This window comes from Miniopterus natalensis, chromosome 14, assembly GCF_054644295.1.
Source record: "Miniopterus natalensis isolate mMinNat1 chromosome 14, mMinNat1.hap1, whole genome shotgun sequence".
Lineage (NCBI taxonomy): Eukaryota > Metazoa > Chordata > Mammalia > Chiroptera > Miniopteridae > Miniopterus > Miniopterus natalensis.
The window spans coordinates 45,113,313-45,137,321 of NC_142094.1; the positions used below are offsets into that span (position 1 = coordinate 45,113,313).

At 40.7% G+C, this 24,009-nt stretch overlaps 1 protein-coding gene across 1 annotated transcript; it reads left to right on the forward strand.

Annotated features, from left to right (window-relative positions):
* The first annotated feature begins 18,888 nt into the window (after positions 1–18,888).
* Positions 18,889–22,525, forward strand: SFR1 (SWI5 dependent homologous recombination repair protein 1). The gene is made up of 3 exons (XM_016212111.2): positions 18,889–19,398; positions 20,192–20,599; positions 21,863–22,525. Exons 1-3 carry the CDS (start codon positions 19,303–19,305, stop codon positions 22,052–22,054), a joined length of 696 nt encoding a protein of 231 aa, XP_016067597.2. The 5' UTR covers positions 18,889–19,302; the 3' UTR covers positions 22,055–22,525.
* Positions 22,526–24,009: the final 1,484 nt, after the last annotated feature.

Here is a 24,009-nt window from a genome sequence, read left to right on the forward strand (position 1 = left end):
GAAATGATTAATTAATAACATATTACCATAATTTAAATAACATTTTAATAGGTAATTTTGGAAGAAAGTCAAAATCCTGGAAAAACAAACCCGGACATCACTGAGAAGAAACATAAAAGTTGATGACAGCCATATTGAACTTACTATGTGTAGAACCCCACGCCAGTGCTCAGGGCCGCCTGTTTTCTTAGTGATAACTTGTGGCTAGACAGCAATGCTCTTGGCACAGAACAAGCACAAAAGGAGACTTTTCCTTTAAAGGGGTTAAAAATGCAATAGATATGTGACCTTTGGGTTTCCATTTTTAGTTTGTCTGAGTTAACTCAGGCATCTGAGGAAAGACTGAGAAAAGGGAGAGTTAAGTTGTTTATGTAAATCTTAACTTATTTCATCAGCCTATGAAGATTTTTTAGGTTAGGAGAGATGGACACAACGGATGACTTGATGGAAGAGTAGAGAGTTTTCTCTGTTGGTCTAACAAATGGGTTGGGGGTAGGGTAGGGTAGGGTAGGGTAGGGTGGGAGGGAGGGAATTTCCATTAGTTCTAAGATCTGATCAGTTGATAGTCAAAGTGGATTTCATCACAAAAGCTGGGAAGGGTTTCTGAAATAGAAAGCTAATTTTGCTAGATCTCACATGACAGATATTTACCTGTGCTGCTAGGAAGTTCTTGCAGCCCATCAGACTGTCAGCTTTATTAAAACCTGTGCATTCATCCCAGAATCCCTTCAGGCTTGTGCTAGGGCCCAGGAAATGCATGGGAAGAAATGTGAGTGATCACTGGTGATTTTTCAGATTCACCAGAGTTTAGCCTGATAATAAAGCTAAAAACTTCAGGCTTCTTGTAACAACTTGGGAAGGAGCCCTTCCAGGTAGCCATGGATTTCCCCTCTCTATATAGAGATGGAGACTGTTCTGGTACTGGGAGATCAGAATCCAGTTAGAGAAAGAAGAATACATATCAGGAAAGCTAACATCCCATGGGGGAGACTGGCTGGAACAATTTGGTATTGACAGAGCTTTGAGGGCCAACCCCAAATTTAACACCTATGGAGGCCTCTCTGGCTGATCTGCTTAATGAAACTGAAGGACTGACTTCGCCCCATTTCCCTACCTGGGGTACTTCTGACCACTGTTCTTTGTATCTCCTCAGCACGTCCCACTCTTTTACCTCGGCGCCTCTAACACTTGCATACACTTGTTTGTTTTCTTAAAGTCCTTGGAAAAATGGGCTGGGTTTTTCTCTTTTCATCATATGCCCGACACCAACCTAGTGCCTGCAGTGCAATAGGCATTCAGTAAATCTTCCTCTCTCCCAAGCTCCTGATTAGTGTTCCCAGCTGTTACCGTTTACCTCCAAGGATGTCCACTGGCACTTTAAAGTCAGCATGTTCAGAACCAGACTTGTTTCTCTCCCCTCTTTCCCCTCCCCCTTGGCCATGCCTGTGGTGTTGTGTTCGTCTGTGTCTGCAGGGCCTGGGCTGTACCAGGGGCACTGTAAGTATTCAGAAAATGGTCATTCAAAGTGGAATGAGAAGAGGAGTGAGGTGAAAGAGAACAGAAAAGAGGTATGAGAAAAAAAAAAAAAAAAAGAAGGGAATTATGAAGGTTACAAAGAGAAAAGAAGGAAGAGGAGAAGAGGGTGGGTAGGAGCGTGAGAAGGGTATTTTAAGTTGGTTTTTCTCAAATCAGGGGGCACAGAATGCACCTGGACCCCTTGAAAGAAGAGCTAGAACACTTTCCGATCTTCTCCTCTTCCCTTCCAGTGTTTTCTTCACTGCATCCAGTTGGGGTTGGACTCCCAGTGTTTAGGAGTGTGGTGAAAGAAGGGACTTGGGGGCATGTCTCCACCTTTGCAGCCATCCCCACGCATGCAGGTATCAGCAGCTGGCCTATTTTCCACTATGGATCATGTTTCTATACAACAGTTGGCAAAAATTAAAAGTGTGATTAGACCCCTCATTTTTAAACCTCATACTTCTTGAGCTGAGGCTTTGAAATGAAGACCTGGGGTTGAGGTTCATTTGTTTTTCCCATGGGGAATGATTCCCTGTTTTGCCTTAGGTAGGTAAGGGGACAAGATCTTGCTTGCTCTCCTGGTCCTGGAGTTTTTACAGTCCTGTAACTTCTTGTATGTTTTCTTTTGGGGTTCTGTTGCCAGATTATTTTAAGTCAGATGCTCTAATCTCTTTGAGTGATGACATGTCATAACCGTAACCCCAAGACATTTTCAGGTAAAGACAAGATACAGGTATGCCTTGATTTTATTTGTGGGAGGTACATTATAGCCCACAGGGAAATGTGTAATGAATATTCTGTCATTTTAAGGGACTTGGTAAAATCATGCTGACATCTGGCAGTTTTCAAGGGTGCTTACATCTATGAAAAGAGTATGTTCCAGAGAAATAATTTTTTTAAACACTTCTAAACACTGTTCTAAAAAGAGGCATAAAGGACTCCTGTTATTTTTATTTTTATTTTTTTTACCAGTGAAAGCACCTGCTATTCCTAGGGCAGCTGTCCTTGCATGCTGAGTACAAATCTGTGCACCCCAGATGCCTAGCATCCCTGGGAGAAGGGTTTCTATTGAAATGGAGAATTTTAAACTAACTCCTTCAGTCAGCACATGAGGCAGGATGTGAAAACCAACAACAGGAGGTCCCTTCCTGCTGAAACCCTTGGCCTAGAGGGTTGAAGCACATTCTTTTTTTCTGCAACCTTTAAAACAAAACAGTGTAAGTACTCATAGAAATAAATTATTTATAAGGTACAAACTCTAAGAGTTTCCTGTAGGTTTCTAATATAAGTGAATATTGAAAACACAAGTCAGCTTGTTGTCTTCAGGCATGGTACTCACAAGGAAATTAGGCAATGGTGTAGCTCAGGGCTCAGCACAACCCCATGCAACTCAGAGGATTGTCCTAACAAATTGGAGTTCAGAGGAAAGAATAATTTTCATGTAAGAAGAACAACACTTTGATTCTTTCCTTTTTTTAAATATGTCTTTATTGATTTCAGAGAGAGAAAGGGAGAGGGAGAGAGAGAGAGAAACATTAATGATGAGAGAGTCACTGACCGGCTGCCTCCTGCACGCCCCCTGCTGGGGATCAAGCCCGCAACCCGGGCATGTGCCCTGACCGGGAATCAAACTCCGTCTCCTGGATCCTAGGTGGATGCTCAGCTGCTGAGCCACGCCGGCCGGGCTACATTCATTCTTAATAAAGCAAATGGCATCCACCACACAGCAAATGAAGCGAGCACACAACTCATTTTCAGATGAGTCCTGATATTCCACAGATTACTAACACCATGGATGAACTCCGTGGATGAACACCATTCCACTACCAGTGTTTGTATTTGTGCAGCTATATTGACCTAAACACATTTGAGAACCTTGCACTTCAGAAAGCAGCTAATGGCATCTGTCAGAAGACAGACTTGGCCTCAGAATGGGGAAGCCTATTGGTATCTCAGGACCTTTCCAGTCATACCTGAACCCACAGGTCACAATGTTTCATGGGTAAGAAGGTTATCAGGAAAAAAGGATGTTCATATATTTGCTATTTTTAAACAAGGTTTATAATCTGGTGGATGAAAACCTCTAAATAACAACAAAGCTGGGTAATAGAGAAAGAAAATATAATTCAGGCTAGTTTGAGAACTCCCAGGATCTTCATACAAAGGAGTATGATAGTGGTGAAAACTTTAATTAGTGAATGTAATGAGTTAGCTTCTCCCTTTGCAGTAACTAAAAGTCCGGTAACATACTGCTTTGTTGTAGCTGTTGAAGGCACTGTTTCATTGAGCAGGTAATTATTGTCATGATTGTAGGTACATAGATATTAAAGTTTTAACAACAGTTTTATTTTATTAGAGTTCTAAATAATTCCCCCAAATATTTTTAATATTGTCCATGAAGAGAAAGTTCATTAAGCCTAGGGTCATTAGATGTCAATTTAACCCTTCCCAATGTTTTGATTTAGTAAAATTATTGTAATGGGACTGTATCAGTGGTAATTTTGACGTTACCTGACTTAGCCTGTTGGTAAACCCATCCTGCCTCATGACAACTTTGAGCTGCCTCTGATGCTGCTCTTGACTTTAGATTTCATTCGTTCTATTCATGGGTTGTGTCTATGTGACACTTTTTTTTTTTTTTTGGTTGTTTCTAAACACATTCGCATATATCTGCTTTCTCTTCTTCCAATATATATAGTCAACATTCCCAGTATGCTGTTCTTTCAAAGCACTAAAAAGGGGATTTAACCCAGTGCTCATAATTACAAATCCAACAAAGTTCACTCTGAGACTAAAATGCAGCCATTAGTTTCTCCCTGTTGGTCCTGAGCACTTACTAGAGGCCACCACTGCCTGTTTCTTCTTTGTGAGCTAAGGCAGGTGAGAACGGTTATCTTCCTATCCTGTCGTAACATTAAACGTGTCTGAGGTGCTGGCCTGAGGAATGCAGGGGGAGGAGCAGAGAAGAAATCTGCTGTCCAGACCCTCTCCGGGCTGAGTATGGTCCGTATTTACATTTTAAGGTGTACTGAGCCTTTTGAAACGACTGTGCCAGGAGGAAGAACCTGCACATCCTGTGCTGAGTCTTGCGTTGATTCAGAGGGTGACTCAACAGATCCTCAGTGTCAGCGATGAGGGTAGAATGGCCCATGGCAAGTTCTTTCTGAAACACTATAATAGAGTCTTTTACCAGAATGCTGACACATCTAACTACCAAAGACAATTTAAAGTTTGGCTAATTCTGAAATTTAAGGCCTTGGAAGCCAATTCTTTTGCCCAAACACTTCGCCCTAAATCTTGATGATATTTAATTTAAACCATTGGCTAATGGCACACAAAGAAATTTACATCCTCTCTGGGAAATACCTGTAGTTGTAAAGAAGACAAAATCAATCAGCAAGGGGAAATAGTAATCTTTATGGAAACTGTATGAAGCTGGGAAACCAAAGACCAACTTAAACTAAAAATAAATATAAGAATCCATTCAACTGTAACGGTAGACATGTCTTTATATATTTGTCAAAACCCATAGAATACACATTACAAAGAATGAACCCTAAGGTAAACTATGGACTTCAGTTAATAATAATGTATCAATATTGGCTCACGAATTGTAACACATGCAAAATGTTAGTAATAGAGGAAACTGTGGTTTGTGGGGAGAGGAAGTGAGGGGCTATATGGGAACTCTTTGTACTTTCTGTTCCATTTTTTTGTAAATCTAAAAGTGCTCTGAAAAATAAAGTGTATTCATAAAAAGATTTTTAAAATTCAGTAATGTAGCTAATATGTAGAAATGCTTGTTGCTGCCTCAAATCTCCTAATTCAAAAATGGAGCAAACCTGGAAACATAGAGAAAATTCTTGATTCATGCATGGGCTGCTTGTCTTTTGTTTTCATTGCTGTTTTTTAATACACATACAGAAAGGTGCACAAGTCGTAAGTATACAGTTTAATAAATCATCACAAAGTGAACATGTCCACATAACCAACATCTAGGGCAAGAAATAGAACATCACCAGCCCCTCAGAAACTCCACTTTTCAAGAACTTTTAGCAGCATAAATTTTGTCTGTTTTTGAAATTAATAAAGTGGAATTATAAAGTATGTAATCTTTTGTGTCTGGCTTCTTTTGCTCAACATTATGTTTATGAGATTCATCCTTATTTTTGTGTGTAATCCATTTTTATTGCTGTACAGTTTTCCATTGTATGAATATATTACATGCTATTTATATATTGTCTGTTGATGGCAATTCAATGTTTTCAGGCTTTGACTATTATGAAAAATGCTGCTACAAACATTCTTGTACATGCCTTTTGTTGAACATGTGCATAAAAATTCGTACTGTATCTGTACCTAGGAGTGCACTTTCTGGATAACAAGTATGTACACATTTAACCTTAGTAACTAATGTCAGATAGTCCATAGGAGTTACACCGATTTACATTCCCATTAGCAGTGTATAAGAATTTCAGTTGCTTTATATCCATACTAACATTTGGTATGGTCCGTCTTTTTCATTTTTGCCAATTTTGTGGGTCTGTATTGGTATCTCATTGCAGCTTTCATTTGAATCTCCCTTACCTAATGAGGTTTTCTACCTTTTCATATATTAATGGCTATTTCTATATACTCTTTTGTGAAGTATTTGTTCAAGTTTCATGACCAATTTAAAATTAGGATTGTATGTATTTTTCTTACTCATTTCCTTTGTCAGTTGTATACGTTGTAAATACCTTCTCCCAATCTGTGGCACCCATGTCAACTCTCTTAAATGTTTTTTATAAACAGAACATTTAATCTTTTCCTTGATGGTCAGTGTTCATCCAGCCCTCAGCAGTATGGGACCTACCTGGAAAAGCTAGGCTTGAGTTTCCAAATTCAGGCCATGTTTTTTGAGCCAGTTTATTTGTGTCTGGATCATGAGATTTCCAGATCTGTTTCTCCCATGCCTCTGAAAAACATAGAAGACTTACTAGAATAAACCGGGACGAACGCAGCTCTGAGCCACACCACAAGGTGAGGGCTGCCCGAGGCTCTTCAGCACGTCGGCCTCTCGCAGTGCTCGGGAAGCAGTCACGCTCGTCAACACCTAGAAATGTGCTAGACTCAGCTACCTGTCAAGGACAAGCAGGAGACAAGTTGCTCTGAGCCTCTGAAGATTTCTGAGAAGATGAATCAAGATCTAATCATTTTGTGTTTTCCGAACTTTGAGCAGCTGCTTTGTTCAAGTCTTAGCTGTGAACAGCGTGGCTCTCTCGTCTCGAGGATGACTGGTGTTGAGCATGGGCTGAAAGCAGGACATTTCCCCTACATTTTCTATTTCTTCTAACCCCACTCTTTGGGATATCCTCATAGCTCTAGGAGGCATAGATGTACTCACTTATTTAGAGTATATACCATAAATAACAAGTGTGCAGTAACCAAGATTTCAAGTTTTGTGGTTTTTTTGTTTTTTAAATTCTGTATTTGTAAGGCAGTCCTCCTCTAATATAAAAGTGGATTAGGAGATGAAAGGCTGGGCCCTCTGCGGGTATTTTAGTAAAGTCTTAAGGGTGTCCTAATAGCTAAGACTCTGAAGCTTTAGACAATGGGGTGCTGACAATAACAGACCACGTCCTTCCGCAAGTGGGTGGGCGTGGTGGGTAGGACCTGGTGCTTTTTACGTAACAGCATGAAATAAAGGCAAATTTAATTCTGTCCCATGAACCAGGAATAATAATATTAGCAAGAAGTGACCAAGCTACATGCTTACAAGTCTTTACCCAAAAACAAATCCCTTTTAATAAAACAAATTTTTGTTGAATATTGAATAAACACTTAAAATAAATCAGCTTACTGACGTTTCCTCTTAATACTCACTTGCTATCTATTTGTCCTGTCATCTGTTAGCAGATACTAAACTTTTAAGAAGAGCATATAGAAAAAATTTATAATTGAAAGCATTCTACTTCCTTTTTTATTTTTCGCTGTGAATTTAGAAATTGTTGACTGCCATGACTGGCACGTTATCGGTGTCTCTGATCGAAGCTCCTGAAAATCTGCTAAGCCTTTTGTGTGGTTGCTGGGAATACAACGATCAGAGACGCAGTCCCTGCTCTCAGCTAGCTCTGGGTGAGACCCACAGAGTGCTGCGGAAAAGGACAGGTGTCGAATGCTAGCTTCAAGGCCTGGGGGCGGAAAATGGAGTATGTGGGCCACTGGGGTGGGAGGGAGTGGGGATTTCAACTCCTGATCCTACTCTGAAGATGTAAGAATTAGGCAGACGGAAAAGGTGTGTATGCGTGTGCACATGCACATGCGTGTCTGTGTTTTCTAGGCAGAAGAAAAGAGCAACAGGATAAAAAGGAGAGGAGCCTGGACTGTCGTGGGAACTGCAAGCACAGAATTTTTGAAGGCTTGTGTCCGGGGCGTGGGCTGGGAAATGGCACAGGATGGAGTTGGGAAGGTATGCATGAATGGTTTGGTGAAGAGTTTGGATTTTATCCTAACAAGGACTGGGTGTCACTGAAAGACCTGAAGATCTTTAGAAAGATCATCCTGGCAGCCACGTAGAGAACGGATGGGCGTGGAAAATGAGATGGCGTAGGGAGAGCGGTGTGCAGGTCCGGAGGCCAGGAGGCCGTCAGGGGGTTCTTGCAGGCAGGCATCCGTCCAGGCTGGCCTGAGCCCAGGCGGCAGTGGCGACGGTGAAGAGGAGGAGTGAGAGGCAGTGCGTATTTAGGCAAATAAAATGAATAAATGGGGCAAAATAAAACACTAATCTTAGCTTTTCAGATAAATAAAACTTATTTACCCCTTTTATATTTATCTCTGGAAAGATTTACATTTCTCTCTTTTCCAGAGGTGGTACTGCTGGTTTATAACGCAGCAGAATTAATAGAATTAGCGTTCTTTGCAGGAAGCCCAGTATATATTTTCTTGATGGGCCATCGGACTTGTTTTCCTGAAGCTGAAGTTACAGGTTGGTTTCCATGAACCTGCCTCACTTTTACTCCATTCCCTGGCTATACAAACTGCAGATTATGTTGCCTCTCACAAGAGGGCTGGGTAAGGGGCAGAAAAGATAAACTTGTTAAAACTCATCCCACTGGGAACAAAACAACTCAGAAGGCATCACTTCCAAGAGAGCTGGTCTTTAGTGAATATTTCTGATTCTTTGGTCCAATGACAGAAGCATCAGTAAGATAAGACATGCAGCGCAAAGGTTTAGATTAGATCTGAGGAACAGTTTTCCCCTCAGAGCTGTTCCGTATTGATCTCAGTTATGCCAAAGAATATTCTTTTCTGGAGGTTTCTGGGGGGGATGGTGGTAAAATATATACAAAACCAATCTAACCGCTTTAAGTGTACAGTTCTGTAGCATTAAGTACATTCACATTGTTACACAACCATCACCACACCACCATCCAACTCCAGAACCTTTTTATCATCCCAGACTGAAACTCTGTATCCGTTAAGCAAAAACTCTCTAGTCCCCTCTGCCCACAGCATCTGATAACCACTGTTCTACTTTCTATTCCTATGAACTTAACTACTCTAAGTACCTCATATAAGTGGATTCAGACAATATTTGTCCTTTGTGCCTAGCCTATTTCACTAACCATGATGTTGTCAAGGTTCATTCATATTGTAAAATGTATCAGAATTTATACTTTTTTCAGGTTGAATAACATTCCATTATGTACGATATTACATCTTGTTTATCCATTAATCTGTTGATGGGTATTTGGGTTATTTCCACTTTTTGGTTGTTGTAATGTTGCTAGGAGCATTGGTGTACAAATATCTGAGTCCCTGATTTCAATTCTTTTGGGTATATATTAAGAAGTGGAATTGCTGGATCATGTGTATTAGGAAAACCCCAGTTTTTCCTCCTGTGTGTCTCTTCTTTACTTTCACACTACTTTTGACACTCCTGGTCACCAAATGTGTGGGTGTTTTTCCCCCACACCAAGCATTTCTCTGTGACATCAGCTGGGCGTCCTACAATTTAAATCAATTCTGACACTATCTACCTAGGTAGCATCAGATCCCACAGGTTAAGGACTCAGCCCCACTAGACTGCCCCCCTATTTCAGACACCAATCACAAGTAGTAGATCCCGAGGTTACGACAACTTCTGTCCAATTTGGCTACAAATTGGAGGTTCCCATGACCCTCTCACCCTTGGATTGGATTATTTGTTAGAACAACTCACAGAACACAGGGAAACTTGTTTACCAGTTTATCAAAAAAATATGATAAAGGATACAGATAAAGAGCCAGATGAAGGGATACAGAGGGCGAGGTCTGGGAGGGTCCTGGGTGTTAGAGACTCTGTCTCCAGGGAGTTGAGGTGAATCACCCTCCCAGTATGTGCCTGTGTTCACCAGCCTGGAAGCTATCCAATTCACACACTATTGGAATTTTATGGAGGTTTCCTCAAGTAGGCATTACCAATTATTGACTGTATTTTCAGCCCCTCTCCAGAGAAGTGGGAGTGGCAGGAGAGGGACTGAAAATTCCAAGCTTCTAATCATGGTTTGGTCTTCCTGCTGACCAGCCCCCGTCCAGGAGCCCTCCCAGAGTCACCTGATTAGAAGGAAAGACACTCTTATCACCCAGAAAATTCCAAGGAACTTAGGAGCCCACTGTAAGAAACCGGAGTCAAAGACCAAACTTTGAACTAAGGGTGATACTAGTGCTCTTATCACCTAGGAATTTACAAGGGTCTTAGGAGCACCGTGCCAGGAACTGGGGGTGGGGAGATGGGGAGAGGGCAGAGGTCAAGGTATATATTGTCTGTTATCTCACAGTATGGCAATTCTATATTTAATTTTTTGAAGAACCACCATACTGTTTTCCACAGTGACTTTACTAATTTACATTCCCACCAGCAATGCAAGAAATTTTTAAAAATGGTATTTTGCTTGGAGGGGGTGGGGGTTACAACTGCTTCTCCCAAAACTCACTCCTTATTCACCAGGCCATTAAATTCACTAGACTTTTTGCATGTATTAACTATATTTAATTTACATTTTATCATTTATTTTTATTTAAAGATGGATAAATTTAGTAATTTATCAGTAATTTGAAGGGCACAGTGCAAGTTCTACTTGCTGTTAATATTCCCCTCCCTTCCTCTATTCGACTGCTACACTATTACTCTCTTCTTACCTACCTCATTTGTGAGTTATTAAGTAACTAATCCATTCATCCTCACATTTATCCATTCAAAACACATTTATTGAGCACCTATGGTCAGCATCAAATGTTAATAAAAGCAAAGGCATGGGTTCCAGAGGATGACAGTAAAAGTAACCAGAGTTACCAGGAGTGTTTCCTGCAGTGGCAAGTGGGGGATAATGGGACTCAGCCTGAAGCCTTGGGCTTGGGAGACTGGGACTCAGATGATGTGGGACGGCTGCTAAGAGGAAGGGGAAAAAAGTCCTCTATATAACAATTCCCCATCAACTGCCCCCCACCCTCAGGGCTGGTGCTGACCGAATCTATGTGACAAATACTACTGTATCCAATTTGTCTTGGTAAACTCCTCAAAAATATACTTTTTCCATTTTCAGCACCTAGCACACCTTCCATAGCATCGTCATAATGGCTGTTTCTATAGGGAATTTTATCTGTAACTTCAGCTCTCTGTGAACTAAGTAATGGTGGAAACTGGTAATTTCAGGTGCACCAGAATTTACCAAATCAGAGAAACTCAGAACTGGAAGAGATCACCTCTCTCTCTACAATTCATAGGTGAGAAAACAGAGACCACAGAATTTAACTGCCTCTGCCAAAGTCACGTAGCTGGTTAGCTGCTAGTGGCAGGGTCAGTAAGGAATTCAGCTGCTCTGATTCACAGCTGAGCCCTAACCCATGCTGCGGCCACAGTTCCATCAGAATGAATGAATCAGAGAAAAAGGGTTGTAAACATCCCTTGTGTCATTTGTATTCACCGAAACTTGAATTCAAACAAAAATCCCAAATAACTTCCCCCTTTTCCTCCAATTTAAACCGACAACCCATGATTATGTCCTGTTTAGTATGGATTTAAGCAACCTCAGCTTCACAATTTGTGACCACAGCCCATTTAATCCCCAATTCACTGAATACAGCAACAACGATCAACAAAGAAAATGTTTGGACTGCTAAAGACAACACAAGTAAGTAAGGTCTGTGGCTTTACAGCCTTACTCATTTAAAATTTCACCTACTGTGAAATGTGGCTTATCTCATTTACAAGATATAATCTGGCTTAACCTATTATAATGTTCCATCAGTCCCATGAAAGTACGCGTATATCCACACTGCATGTTTACATCTTTACTGACCATAACTCTTGCACTTCCCCAATCCTTTTTATCCTATTGTGTCAAAAGGCCTTAATAACATAAAGTATGCTTTTCTCATCAAGGAAGAAATGATTTTCTCAGAATTTGGCCCCAATTAAATGTGCCCAGGTTTTGTGGTATTCGATCTGCTATTTGGACCTCGAAACCCAGATTAAATCTGCAGAATAACTTATAGCATGAGGCAACCGAGCCTAGTAACCAGTAATCTGTTATAACAAATAGTGTTTTAAAACACAAGAGTTTTGTTCTGGTTAAAGGCAAGAAATATGTACTAAAGATGTCTCCCTTTCCTTTCTTTCCCTCCCCTTGCCTCCCCTCCTCTCCCCTCCCTTTCCCCTTTCTTCCCTCTCCTCTGGCAAAATTCTTGTCACTGAATTCTGAACTCCTGAGGACAGCTTCAGTTATGAATGCAGTGGTCCAGGAAAGCTTCCTGGAGTCCGCGCTTAAGCAGTTATTGATTGGAAGGTTCTGGGTTTGTAAACCTTGCCTTGAGAGCTGCTAATTAGTATTCAAATGTTCAATTTCAGCCTCCTAAGTACTCTCATTAATCCACATAATTCTTACCTGTGGTCTTTCAAACCTGTGATAACATGCTATTTTCATGCCTCAAAATCAAGTCACTTCAGCTAGTGACTCATCACATCTACTGTTTGTTATCCACGAATTTCTTTTTCTGAAATAAATTTTCTTCCTAGAGTCTATTTTGGAGACTTAATCCCATTCTGAACACAGAAGAATTCTACCTAGGGTTAAAGGGAGCAATAAGTCTGATTCTTTTATGCTATAAAAATGAGAAGTATTCATAGCAGACAGTGTTGTATAGGTGGATAAAGTAGTTGATTGATTCATCATAAAAACTAGTGACTGAAAATAAATCTGTTTCTATAGACAGTTATTGGAACAAAACAAAGTCAGCTTTAAATACCTTGCAAACTTGAGGGAAACAGCTCTGAGTGAAAATAATACATACTGACAAAACTGCTTTTTTAAAAGGAGGAACATCTTGCCAAAGATTCAAACTCATTCCTTTCAGGGCAGCTCAATTGCACAAGCTTTATGCTAATTATTGTTATATTTAAGATTTGGCAGCTTCACAAAAATCTTTAAACTTGTACATGCAGGTTCAAAACACCTTATTTCAGTGGCTCAGAGTTAGGCTAGGAAAGCATTTCAGATATTGCCAACCCGTAGTAATGCTTGTTCTTTCTTTCTTTCTTTTTTAAATCTGTGGGCAGCTTATAATTTATAGTTTCATAAGAATTTGCTTAACAAATGTAGACGTAATTAGCTGCCTGCCCTCTAAACCCCAAATCTGTGTACTTTGGTATCTGCCAAATGACAGGCTTTCAAAAATCTGAGAAGACCATCTCTGTTGGTCAGTGTAATACCTGCATTTGGTATGAATTCTACTCACAGCAGATCTTCAGTAACATAGAAGCTGAGTTTTCAATACCCAGCATTCACAGAAGGGCACAGATTCACAAGTTATTGGAAAACAAGTAATCTTCTCTTGATTAAAAAAGATAATAAAAGTAAGGTTTATTAAGTGGCTGTAAGAAAAAGATTATTTGACTCAGAGCCACTTACATCAATTGAAAAAATAACTGAGATGCTAAAAATAACAGTGATGCTGAGTGGCACACAGGAAATTTGGGGAGGTGGAAGAGAAAGAGTTTGAGTTAAAGGTGTACACTACTGAAGGAAAAGTATTATGTCTTAATCTTGCATTAACAAAGTCCAAATAGCTGGGTAAAGTCTTGTCAGGGTGAATGTAGCTGAATTATATGCTTCTTTTCCAAGATCCTACCTGTGGCAAAGATACATTCTCACTATAAAAAATAGTGATATCATTTGGCAATTGAGGGTCACCAGCATCATTATTAAACTTCACACATTATTTTTTTGGTAGCAACAGAGGTGGAGAGCTGGGTAATGCTGATATCACTGATGAGCTGTGTGATTTAAACACAATGTGGGACATGGGCACTAGGCACAATCTCGAAGGTGGAAGAGAGGCGATTGAAAAAGAGACGCCTTTGCTCAAGCCACCTCCCCCACCTTTGATCGGGCCTCTCCCTGGTGATTCGGGCCTGCTGGTCAGGGGCTCTGCATTCAGTGGGTTTGGTATTGCTCATAAGGGCCCAAGATGAAAATCTAAGACATTTTATGTTGCCTTTGGGAATGGTGGAAAGGGTCTACGTGTCAATCTAGCTCTCAGATCCTGAAGTGGGCCAGAAAATTCCTGGTTCTGGCAAATTCACAGATTTTTCTCTACTACTATTTTTTCTCTATCGTCAAAGTTTGCTAAGGGGTGGAAGAGAGAAGCAAAAAGATCAAAGGGGTCCTAGAACATGGTAGAATGTTCTCTTACCTCCTTATTTTTCTGGTAGCATTGACACCCTTGCTCCCCATCTAAAACACATCACTGAGAAGAAATCTTTTATGCTCTCAAGACTGAAATAAAAATGAGAGGCCAGGGTAGAAAACTGAGTTGATTTCTTTGCTGGCACTTCAAACAGATTCCAATACTGTGAAATTATCTTGGGAGTTATCTCTCAAACTTCAGGTAGTTAAAAATGATGATAAGACATGTTCTGTTGCTTAAGGATTTGCTGACATCTAACGCCTCCCCCCCCCCATAAATGCAGTGATGACATTTCTGAGTTAATAAAGGATCTGAGGAAGACATGGCCTCAAGCAACACTTTTATTACCATTACTTCTCCACAAGCTAACTCCTCTGCCACGACCCTCCCACCCAAGTACACCCTACCCCTTGCCTCACTGTTACTAATCCAACTTGAATGACTCTATTCTTCTCTAAGAGAACACACCCTAATAACTGCAGTGAATCATACACACTCTGCTTTTCTGGTCTCTAGTGGACTTGACAAAACGCAGATCTGAGAGAATATAAGGAAAGGAACTTCAGGTGAAAGGAGCTCTTTAGGTTCTTGTTCAGTATATTACTCTCAAATTAGTTACCGGATGAATACTCTAGTTGCCTGGTGGTGGACAGGTTTTTATCATACTGTTGACCATCCCCGAATTTCCATGCTCTCAGGAGACACCCTACTCAGTGAGGCAACCTCATGGTCGTGCCTGCAGCTAAGTCAAGGGCTCTCTCACCTTCAGGCTGAAAGAAAATCTTTTTCTTCTTAACTTGGCTAAAGAATATTGAACAGTTTACTCACAAAGGTCACCTTTTGATAACAAAGTCTTCAATGGTCTCTACGAGTGAATCACCACACATTATAAAAATTCATGTGAGGCCTTTAGGTAATAAAAGAAACGGAAATAGTTCGTCAATTATTCTCAAAGGAAAATTTATGAGACGACAGAGTACTAAAATAAAACACATTTTCTTTACCATGGATATCTTATGATACTGAATTCATGGCAAGAACCTAGAGGCGAGTTTTTGAAGGTAGCTATCAAATTATATGCAAATATCGTAAGAAACATTAAAAGCCAATTAAGAGAATTTAGTAGATTTTCTCAAGAGTGTTATAAATCTGTATTACATTTAGTTTATTTAAATTGTCTTAATATTATTAATCAAATTAATAATGTGTATTCTGCATAATTCCTCACCTAGTGGGTTTAAATCTGGTTTTAAAAGTGTGCATTTACGTCTTTTAATTGTTTAAAAAATACCTATGGATACTATGTCTACATGATATAATTTTTTAATTTTTATTTTTTTAGTCAACACAGAAAATTCAATGGAATGGAACTTAGACCATCCTGAGATTACTGTTAAGATTTAAAAAATAATGCTAAAGCCAAGAATTTAAAAAATAAATATATCTATTGAAACAAAATTTTGAATTGTGGCTTAAAAGTGTGCGTGTGTTTGTATGGAGAAAGAGAAAGGGTGGGGGGACAGGGAGACACTGCTCACTATTCTCTTCTTGCTATTAAAAAAGAATAAAAAAACCTCATAAAGATTTTTTAGGTCTGTGTCATCATCCCACGAACAATAATCACAGAGAATGGAAGATGCATTTTACCTCTCCCCGATGAATAACAAAGTGACTAACAGTAGCCCTGGGTATTGAAGAAATTTAAAAACACAATGAGAAAGCCTGCTTTAGGTTGATATTAATTACTATTATCATTGAATTCCACTGCTCAAATTGTTCTCCATGGTAGGGTAAGGAGTCCTTGCCTTCTGGCTCTCTGGGGCAGTATTTTCCCCTGCCTGGAAGGTTTCATAGGAAATATGCAATGTCCTGTGTCAGAAACACCAAACTCCTTGAAGGTCAATAGATTTGGGGCTCCTAAAGACATGCAAATGTTTGCTAGGCTTTATCTAAGGTACAGTAAAACTACAGAGGCTATATCCCAGATCCCTTACACTAAATTGAGAGTGGAATGCGTGTTTCCATTTTGGTATGTGAAGGGAGTAAGTAAAATACAAACATATAAGGGGAAATCATTCGATTCTAACAACACACGTAACTCCGAGATGTAGGTCAACAAATGAACACTTCTGAAAACAGGTTTTTCTGAGTACTTATTCTGAAGTTCTTTCAAAATCTGGCCAAATGAGTCTTATTTTTATACACTAGCTCACAAAATAAGCAAGTTAGAACATTTGCAAGGCAAGAGGTTTTCCTTTATGCAGCCAGCAAAAACAGCTCTAAGCTTAGGTTGGAATGATAAAAGGATTTTGGAGCAGCTGATTTTATGGAACCATAAAAACAACCCAACCTTATGCCGCAAGGTGTAAAGAATACGCAGAGTCTGCATTGTGCTTCCAGTGTCAGGACAAATCGTTCTGCTTTTTTCAGTGTAACTGATGCCAATGGATGAGTAAAGGGAGAAATAAAAGTACAGACTGGCACCTGTGGCTTGGTTGGGTGAATAACGCCCCTATCACAAAATCTTGAGTTCTCTCTTTCATTTTGTAAATTCCTTGAGGTTAATTTATATAATTTTTGAAAAACCTAGGCGTGGAATACATATTATTGTGGAGGCTCCAAGGTTTCTGCTATTTGTGGCTTAAATTGTGAGAGATCTCGCAGATCACAGGCCCATTTAAAAAAAAAAAAAAAATCTGTGGCCTTTTTTGGAAAGTAAAAGGATGAAAGAATTATGTGATGCGTTGTTTTAAATCAATTAGGGGATGATGAATACAGTTGCTATAGAAAATAGCAACTATTGGCTGCTTCCTAGATACTAGGGCCATTCTCATTGCCTGTAATGAATTCTCACTTAATGCCCCAATCCCTAGGGGGTCGGTATTATAACCCCCTTTTATCCACAGGGAAACCAAGGCACAGAGACACTACACTACAAAGCACATAAAATGATGATGCCGGGATTTGGACCTAGGCCGTGTGACTCCCGCATTCATGCCTTTAAGACTGCATTAGGTTGTCTTCAGGCTCTGTATTTATATCCGACGGCTTGGGACCCAGTGAAGTCCTTCTGGGTCCCGGCTACTTCTAAGCCCAAGTCTTAGCAAAGAGACAGGCTCAGCGTTGACAATGGCCACGCATCCGGACCGAGGACACTGGCCCCTTAACATTCCCAGTTTCCTCCCGACTCAGAAATTACAAAGCTGTCTCTCCCCAAACGCAGTGCTCCACCCAATTTAGGTAACAGACTCCCCCCCCAGGAAACTCGGGGTAGTTTAGACTAAGGCTGCCGCTGCCCAGGCCCCAGCAAGGGCCACGTCGGCCTCAAGCGTCTGCGCTGTGGAACGACACCATCTTACTCGGGTTGTCCCGCTTCCTCTATGGCACCGCAACAAACTTCACAGGATTACATTTTCTCTCAGATTCGAAGCCAAGCTGAGGAAATTTAAATTCTGAGGTAAACACACAACAGCTGTGGCTGGACCGCCGCGTTTGCCGCATGAAAGGCTAGAAATTAGCTCAACCGCACCCGCTGGGACTCTTGGAGAAATTTCCAACATGTCGGAATCTCAACAGACCATTAACCCAGCGCTGCTCTTTTGGGGTCTCTGCCTTTGCAGAGTTTACAGACTGTACATTTAAATTTAACACACAGCAGTCCCTGCGGCTCTCGGTCCGGTCAAGTCTGAGGAAAGGTCTTTGCTGGGGTGAGCGAAGACACAAGACAAACGGGAGTCAGGAGAAGGGGAGAGACATCCCGAGACATACACTTCACAAACACAAAAACAAAGAAGCAGGAAGGAAAGTTTTGCATGGAAAGAGGAGGGAGGGGAAACAGCGAAGAAAAGCGCGCTCCTTCCGAATTGGTCAACCGCCCCCCAGCTCTACCCCGCCCGCCCGACGCCTGCAGAGACGAGCGGCTGCGCGCGCGCAGTCCGGCTGCTTTGGGGCGCTGGGCGGAGCAGAGCCGCGCGCGTTGGTCAGCTTGGCCAATCATGCGTCTCTGCCGCCCCCACGTGATCCGCCACGCCCTCGCCCCCTGGCGGAGACTCGAGGCCGCGCGCGCGCAGTCCGGTCGCTCTCGGGCGCGGGGCGGAGCGAGCTGCGCGCGTCAGTCAATCCGGCCAATCGCGCGCTCCTCCCGCCTCCCGCGAGGCCCTGCCCCTGGAACCGCAGCGCCCGTGGCCGCGGCTGGGCGGGCGCTCTGCGCTGTGGGGATGGCGGAGGGCGGCGGCGTCTGGGCTCGCGGATAGGTGTGTGAAAGCTGAGCTGCTTTGGCGGGCCCTGTGCAGTCGAATAGCGCTCCCTTTCCGCGGTCAGGGGACCGCGCAACTGCGCCTCAGCCCTGGGGTCTCCAAGGCTGGTGTGGTCTCCGGCAGTGGTGGGAGGGAAGGGCGGCCTCCTTCGTTGTCGTGTGTCCCCCCCCTCGCCCCATTAACGTTGATGGCTTTGTTTCAGGAAAACAAACTTCAGTCTACTCTCCTTTTCAGGGTCTTTTCGCTACTTAAACGAAAAACGGTTCAGACGGGCATGAGTTTACCTGCAGTTGTGTTCCTTATTTCTCAGGCCTGGCGGGCCATTGGTTCTAATCACACAGCCTTCAGGGTTTAGGGTAGTGGGACAGGCCTGGACAGGTCTGGTCATGTTCTTCGAGTCAAGATTTCAGTTTTATTTCCTTTCATTGTGAAGCTGACGAAACGAAATTAAAGAGTTCTTAACTATCCCATGTTTGTTCTCTCCAACCCCCATATAGCAGGTTTTGAAGATATTTTGATGAAAACAAATGGAGAGGCTTGTTTATTTGAGAGGCTAGCTGGTTAATTTGTCATGAAAAAAATAGCGGTCACCTTGTAGACCAACACCACCTTATTTAGGAGGGTAAATGGAAAATGACAGCAAAAAGCAATAATGAGTCAGCTAAGTGAAGGAGGAAGATGCTGGCTTACTTGCTGATGTTACTTACAATAAAAAATTATTTGATAAAGACTGAGGAATATATAGAGCTGTGGGTTTATTTGATTTCCATTTTGTGATTATTTTTGTTTTTTAGAGGTAAACCAAGATTCCATTTTCAAGATGGAAAGTCCTTCAGACTCGGCTGTGATTTTGCCTAGCACTCCGCAGGGCTGTGCCAGTCTACCGTCTCCCCATACAAGTAGTTCAAGAAAACAAGTATGAAAATCTTAGTTCTTTCAATGGGTCAATTCTATATTTCCAGTTATTGTGGTGGTTCCAGGTCTACTGAAGATTGATAATTAACAGTGTGTGGCATTAATAAGTGTATTAAATAATTTTAGTTCTAAAATAAAGTATTTGACTCTTCCCTACCCCCAAAGTTTCATTTTGAATCAATTATTTAGTTTCAGGTCAGGTTATTACAACATTACAAATTGAAGAAATTTGAATCTGCAGTGTAATGAAGGTGTTTGGTGGCAGGACCTAGGTCTTTTCCAAAATTTGTAACTGAAGCACCTAGAGCAATGTCAGGCATGTGCTAAGTTGCTGAACAAATGTTTGTGATTACTGGGATAAGTGTATCAACACTGTTGTAGAAGAGTGCTGACTTTGCTAAAATAAAATAAAACTAATGGAGCTTCCAGGAATTAAAGACATCTTGTGATGGTTACTTAAGATATATTGAGCCTGGCCGGGCATGGCTCAGTGGTTGAGCATCGATCTAGGATCCAGGAGATCCTGGTTCAATGCCCGGGTTTCGGGCTGGATCCCTAGTTAGGGGCATGCAGGAGGCAGCTGATCAATGACTCTCTCATTATTGATGTTTCTATCTCTCTCCCTCTTGCTTCCTCTCTCTGAAATCAATAAAGATATATTAAAAAAAAGATATATGGAGACAGAAAGCCATCTAGTGGTATGTACCATAGAAATGTAAGATCTTTATTTCTAGTAGATTTATTTACATCAATAATTTTTTTACTAACATTATTAATGTTTGTGCCTTTTACAGCCTATGAGTGCAACACTTAGAGAACGGTTGAGAAAAACTAGATTTTCATTTAATTCCTGTTACAGTGTGGTAAAACGTCTTAAAGTAGAGAATGAAGAAAACGATAAGACCTTTGTAGAGAAACCAGCATCTTCAACAGAAGAAAACTGTTTGGAATTTCAAGATAATTTTAAACACATAGACAGTGAATTTGAAGAAAGTTCATATTTGAAAAATACCATCAAGAATACCAGTGCGTATGAATCTAAGTCACTTGATACTGGGTCTTGCAGTGATCTCCAGAATGATTTTGATGAGACTCTTCCCCAAAAAGAATTAAATGAAGAAAAGGCAAAATTGGTGAAGCAGATTCAGGAGAAAGAAGACCTTCTTCGGAGGCTAAAACTAGTCAAAATGTATAGATCGAAGGTGAGAGTAATTTCAGGATCATTGCATAATTATTTTTTAAATTGTTAAATTTATTTTTTATTTTTAGGTAAATGATAGGAAAGTCATTTCAAAAAGAGAGCATTTTTTAAGCATAATAAGCATTAAGCCAAATATTCAGAAACCTGGCTTCCAGCAACTTTTAACTCAAATATGTCAGATTTAGAGTAGAGTAGAAGAGGCTTCTAAACACCAGATTCAACTTTTTAAAAGTCCCAGCTCTTGTTTAGTATGCAGTTGAAGTTTTTCTAGCATGTAGCAATATTAAAAGTATTAAATGTTAGATGTAAGTACAGTGAGAACAGAAGTGACAGCTGACAGTGGATGATTTAAAAAGTTAAACATGGGCTACAGAGTATAATAAAAAATATTGTTAGTAGTGATCTTTTGTTCCTCCAGATTATTAAAGGTTCCAGGCATTTTGTTTGGAAAAACAAATACTAGATTTTAGATTTCACCCCAGATAGATTGAATTAAATGGAACTTGGGCACTCGGAAGCAGATAACCTTTGTTTACGTGGATCATTCAAGTATATGCAATTTCTCCTTCCCTAGCAATATGCAATAAATGATGGAATAGTATATTGTATTTGCTGTCTTGAATTTTTAGGATTTTTCTAAATATTACTTGAGTTTTATGAGATAGTGAATGCTGAAAAATATTTTAAATTTGAATAGTCTTATTTTTAAAAGTACAGCTGTAATAAAAAAGATTTTTATTTTATTTATTTTTTAATACATCTTTATTGACTTCAGAGAGAGGAAAGGAGAGGGAGAGAGAGAGACTGAAACATCAATGATGAGTCATTGAGCGGCTGCCTCCTGCATGCCCGCAACTGGGGATCGAGCCCGCAACCCCGGCATATGCCCTGACCAGTAATCAAACCCCGATCACCTGGATCCTAGGTTGACTCTCAATCACTGAGCCACACCTGGCCGGGCTAGAAAAAGATTTTTAAAAACCTGTATTGTTGCTTCTCTACATAGTTTTGCCGTTTTAATTATTTGATTTCCCCCCAAGGACAAGGAAGGCCCAGAGCTCCCACCAAAAATAGCCATAGAACTCAACTGGAGTGTCATTGTAAAAACCACCCTACTTTTTCTGGGTAGAAGGCTCATTCATGACCAAATACGTTGGTACCCTTTAAACCTACTCTTGACTGATTTAACAGCTTTCATTAAGTTAAAATAGGATGCCTATCAGTTATTGACATACATATATATGTGTTTTTTGTTTTGTTTCAGAATGACCTGTCTCAGTTAAAGTTGTTAATAAAGAAATGGAGACGCTGTAGCCAGCTGTTGCTTTATGAGTTGCAGTCAGCTATGTCTGAGGAGAACAAGAAACTCAGCCTTACCGAGTTGATAGACCACTACGGGTTAGATGATAAATTGCTACACTATAACAGAAATGAAGAAGAATTTATAGGTGTTTAATTCATAGTTTTTCCTCCAGAATATTTTTGAGAATGACAGCTTAAATACTTATACATTTTAAAGGGAAGATATAAACCATCAGGGTTTAAAGAAAGGTACCTTGATGAAAATCAATTTAGAGCACTCTGTTAGATAAATATGTTAAGTTCAAAATGAATATTTAGTATTTTGGATAAATCTGCCAAAGAAAATTTGACATTTAAAGAAATGTGAAAAAAAAAAAATGAAATCATGTTATAAAAAATAATTTGGGCAATTCTGGAAGTCAGTTATGTTGTTTCGTTTATTATAAAAAGTAGTTTAATTTTAAATGTTAAAAAATAGTCCCATCTGGTGAATGGCTAAATCTAAACTGGTCTAAAAATGCCTGCCTGTCTCCTAAGTTTATGAACCTTGTTTCCATCCATTTACCATATATGTCCATCTGTATGGTCTATCAGGTAATTAAACTCAGAATGTCCAAAAAGTATATTCATGTCTCTCCACATTTGTTTCTTGTATTCCTCACCTCATTTAGTGACAGGACCATCTCTCTCTTACAAAACCACGTATCCTCTTCTGCCACTTCAAGACATCATGGCTTACAAGGTCTTTTACATTCATTTACCTTTCTAGCTTCATCTGTGAAACAGATGAGTGTCTACTTAGTTCACAGTTACTTCTCAGCTAGAAACCCACCTTCATAGGATTGTGTTTCTGGCTGCTCTGTTGTACAATGTTACCTGTAATCCTGGCCATGTACAGAAATATGACCAAAGCTGGCCCAGTCTCTGAGAATTTGGAGTTGTGCTCAGGAAAAGAAAGCTCATCTCTTTTTGTGGCTGAAGCTATTGTATGTAAACTTAGAAGCAGAAAAACTGGTGTACTTCCAGTCCTTCCTGAGGGCTTTCTGGATATCTGCTTTTGGGTCCTTTTAAGGGCAAAAACAGCTTTACTTAGTCTAAAAAAAACCCACAAAAACTTTTAAAAAGTACTTCCCTACTCGAAGGCCCCCTCTCCTCCAACTGCACACCATTTTCAGCCCAGTCCCTCCCCGTATTATTTGGCATAATAGGGGAGATTCAGGACTCTGCTCTTACATTTATTCTAATTGTTAGTGCCCATGACAGTAAACTCTGCCACCTCCCTCTTACCTATCTGCCTCCCCACCCCCAAATGCCTACCTTTTGGAAATTACCATTGTCATTGGCTTCTGTGAACCCAAGAGGACTGGCCCAGGCCTCACATGGGCCTCCCCTGGCCCTGGGATTCCTAGACAGGCAGCCCTGGGGAGCTGTGCTATTTTATGCCTACCAGCCTCCAACTACTGCTCAGAGGGCTTACATGTGGCAGGGGAAGCAGTTTAGCTGCTGATGGTGCTGGCATTTGGCTGTAGCTGTACTGCTGACTTAGCATATCCCTTGGAGTCCCCTTACATGTTCACTTGGAACTACAGCATCAGTGAACATGTAAGGGTCTGGTTCTTGGAGAGTGGGGTAGAGCAAATGGGGGTACAGTATTGGGCATTTCCAAAGCATTGGCTGGGTCCTGGGGGCTCCAACAGCATAGTGGGTACTCTAGCAACAGGAGTTAAATCATGGGATCAGGCTTATGGGAGAGTTTGGGACATAGGGATGCCCATAAGGTGGTCCCTTTGTAAAAAATAATTTCTGTTGAATTTCACCTCCATTGAATGGGATACCTCAGGTATCACAAATGGTATCCAGACCACCACAGTAAAGCAAGTCACATGAATTTTTTGGTTTCCCAGTGCAGCTTGGCTAAGTTTGGTGCAAGAGGCCTAGTTTTTGGCTTATCTCAGCTTTCGACATGTCTTTCTTACTACACTTAATCATTTCTAGTTTTATTAGGGTTGTTAGTTGGCCTAATTTAAATATCACTGGTCTCAGGTGAATAGGGAGGCCCAAGGAAGGAGCAGTTAGAACACACATTTATCCATTAGTTCACTGTCATAT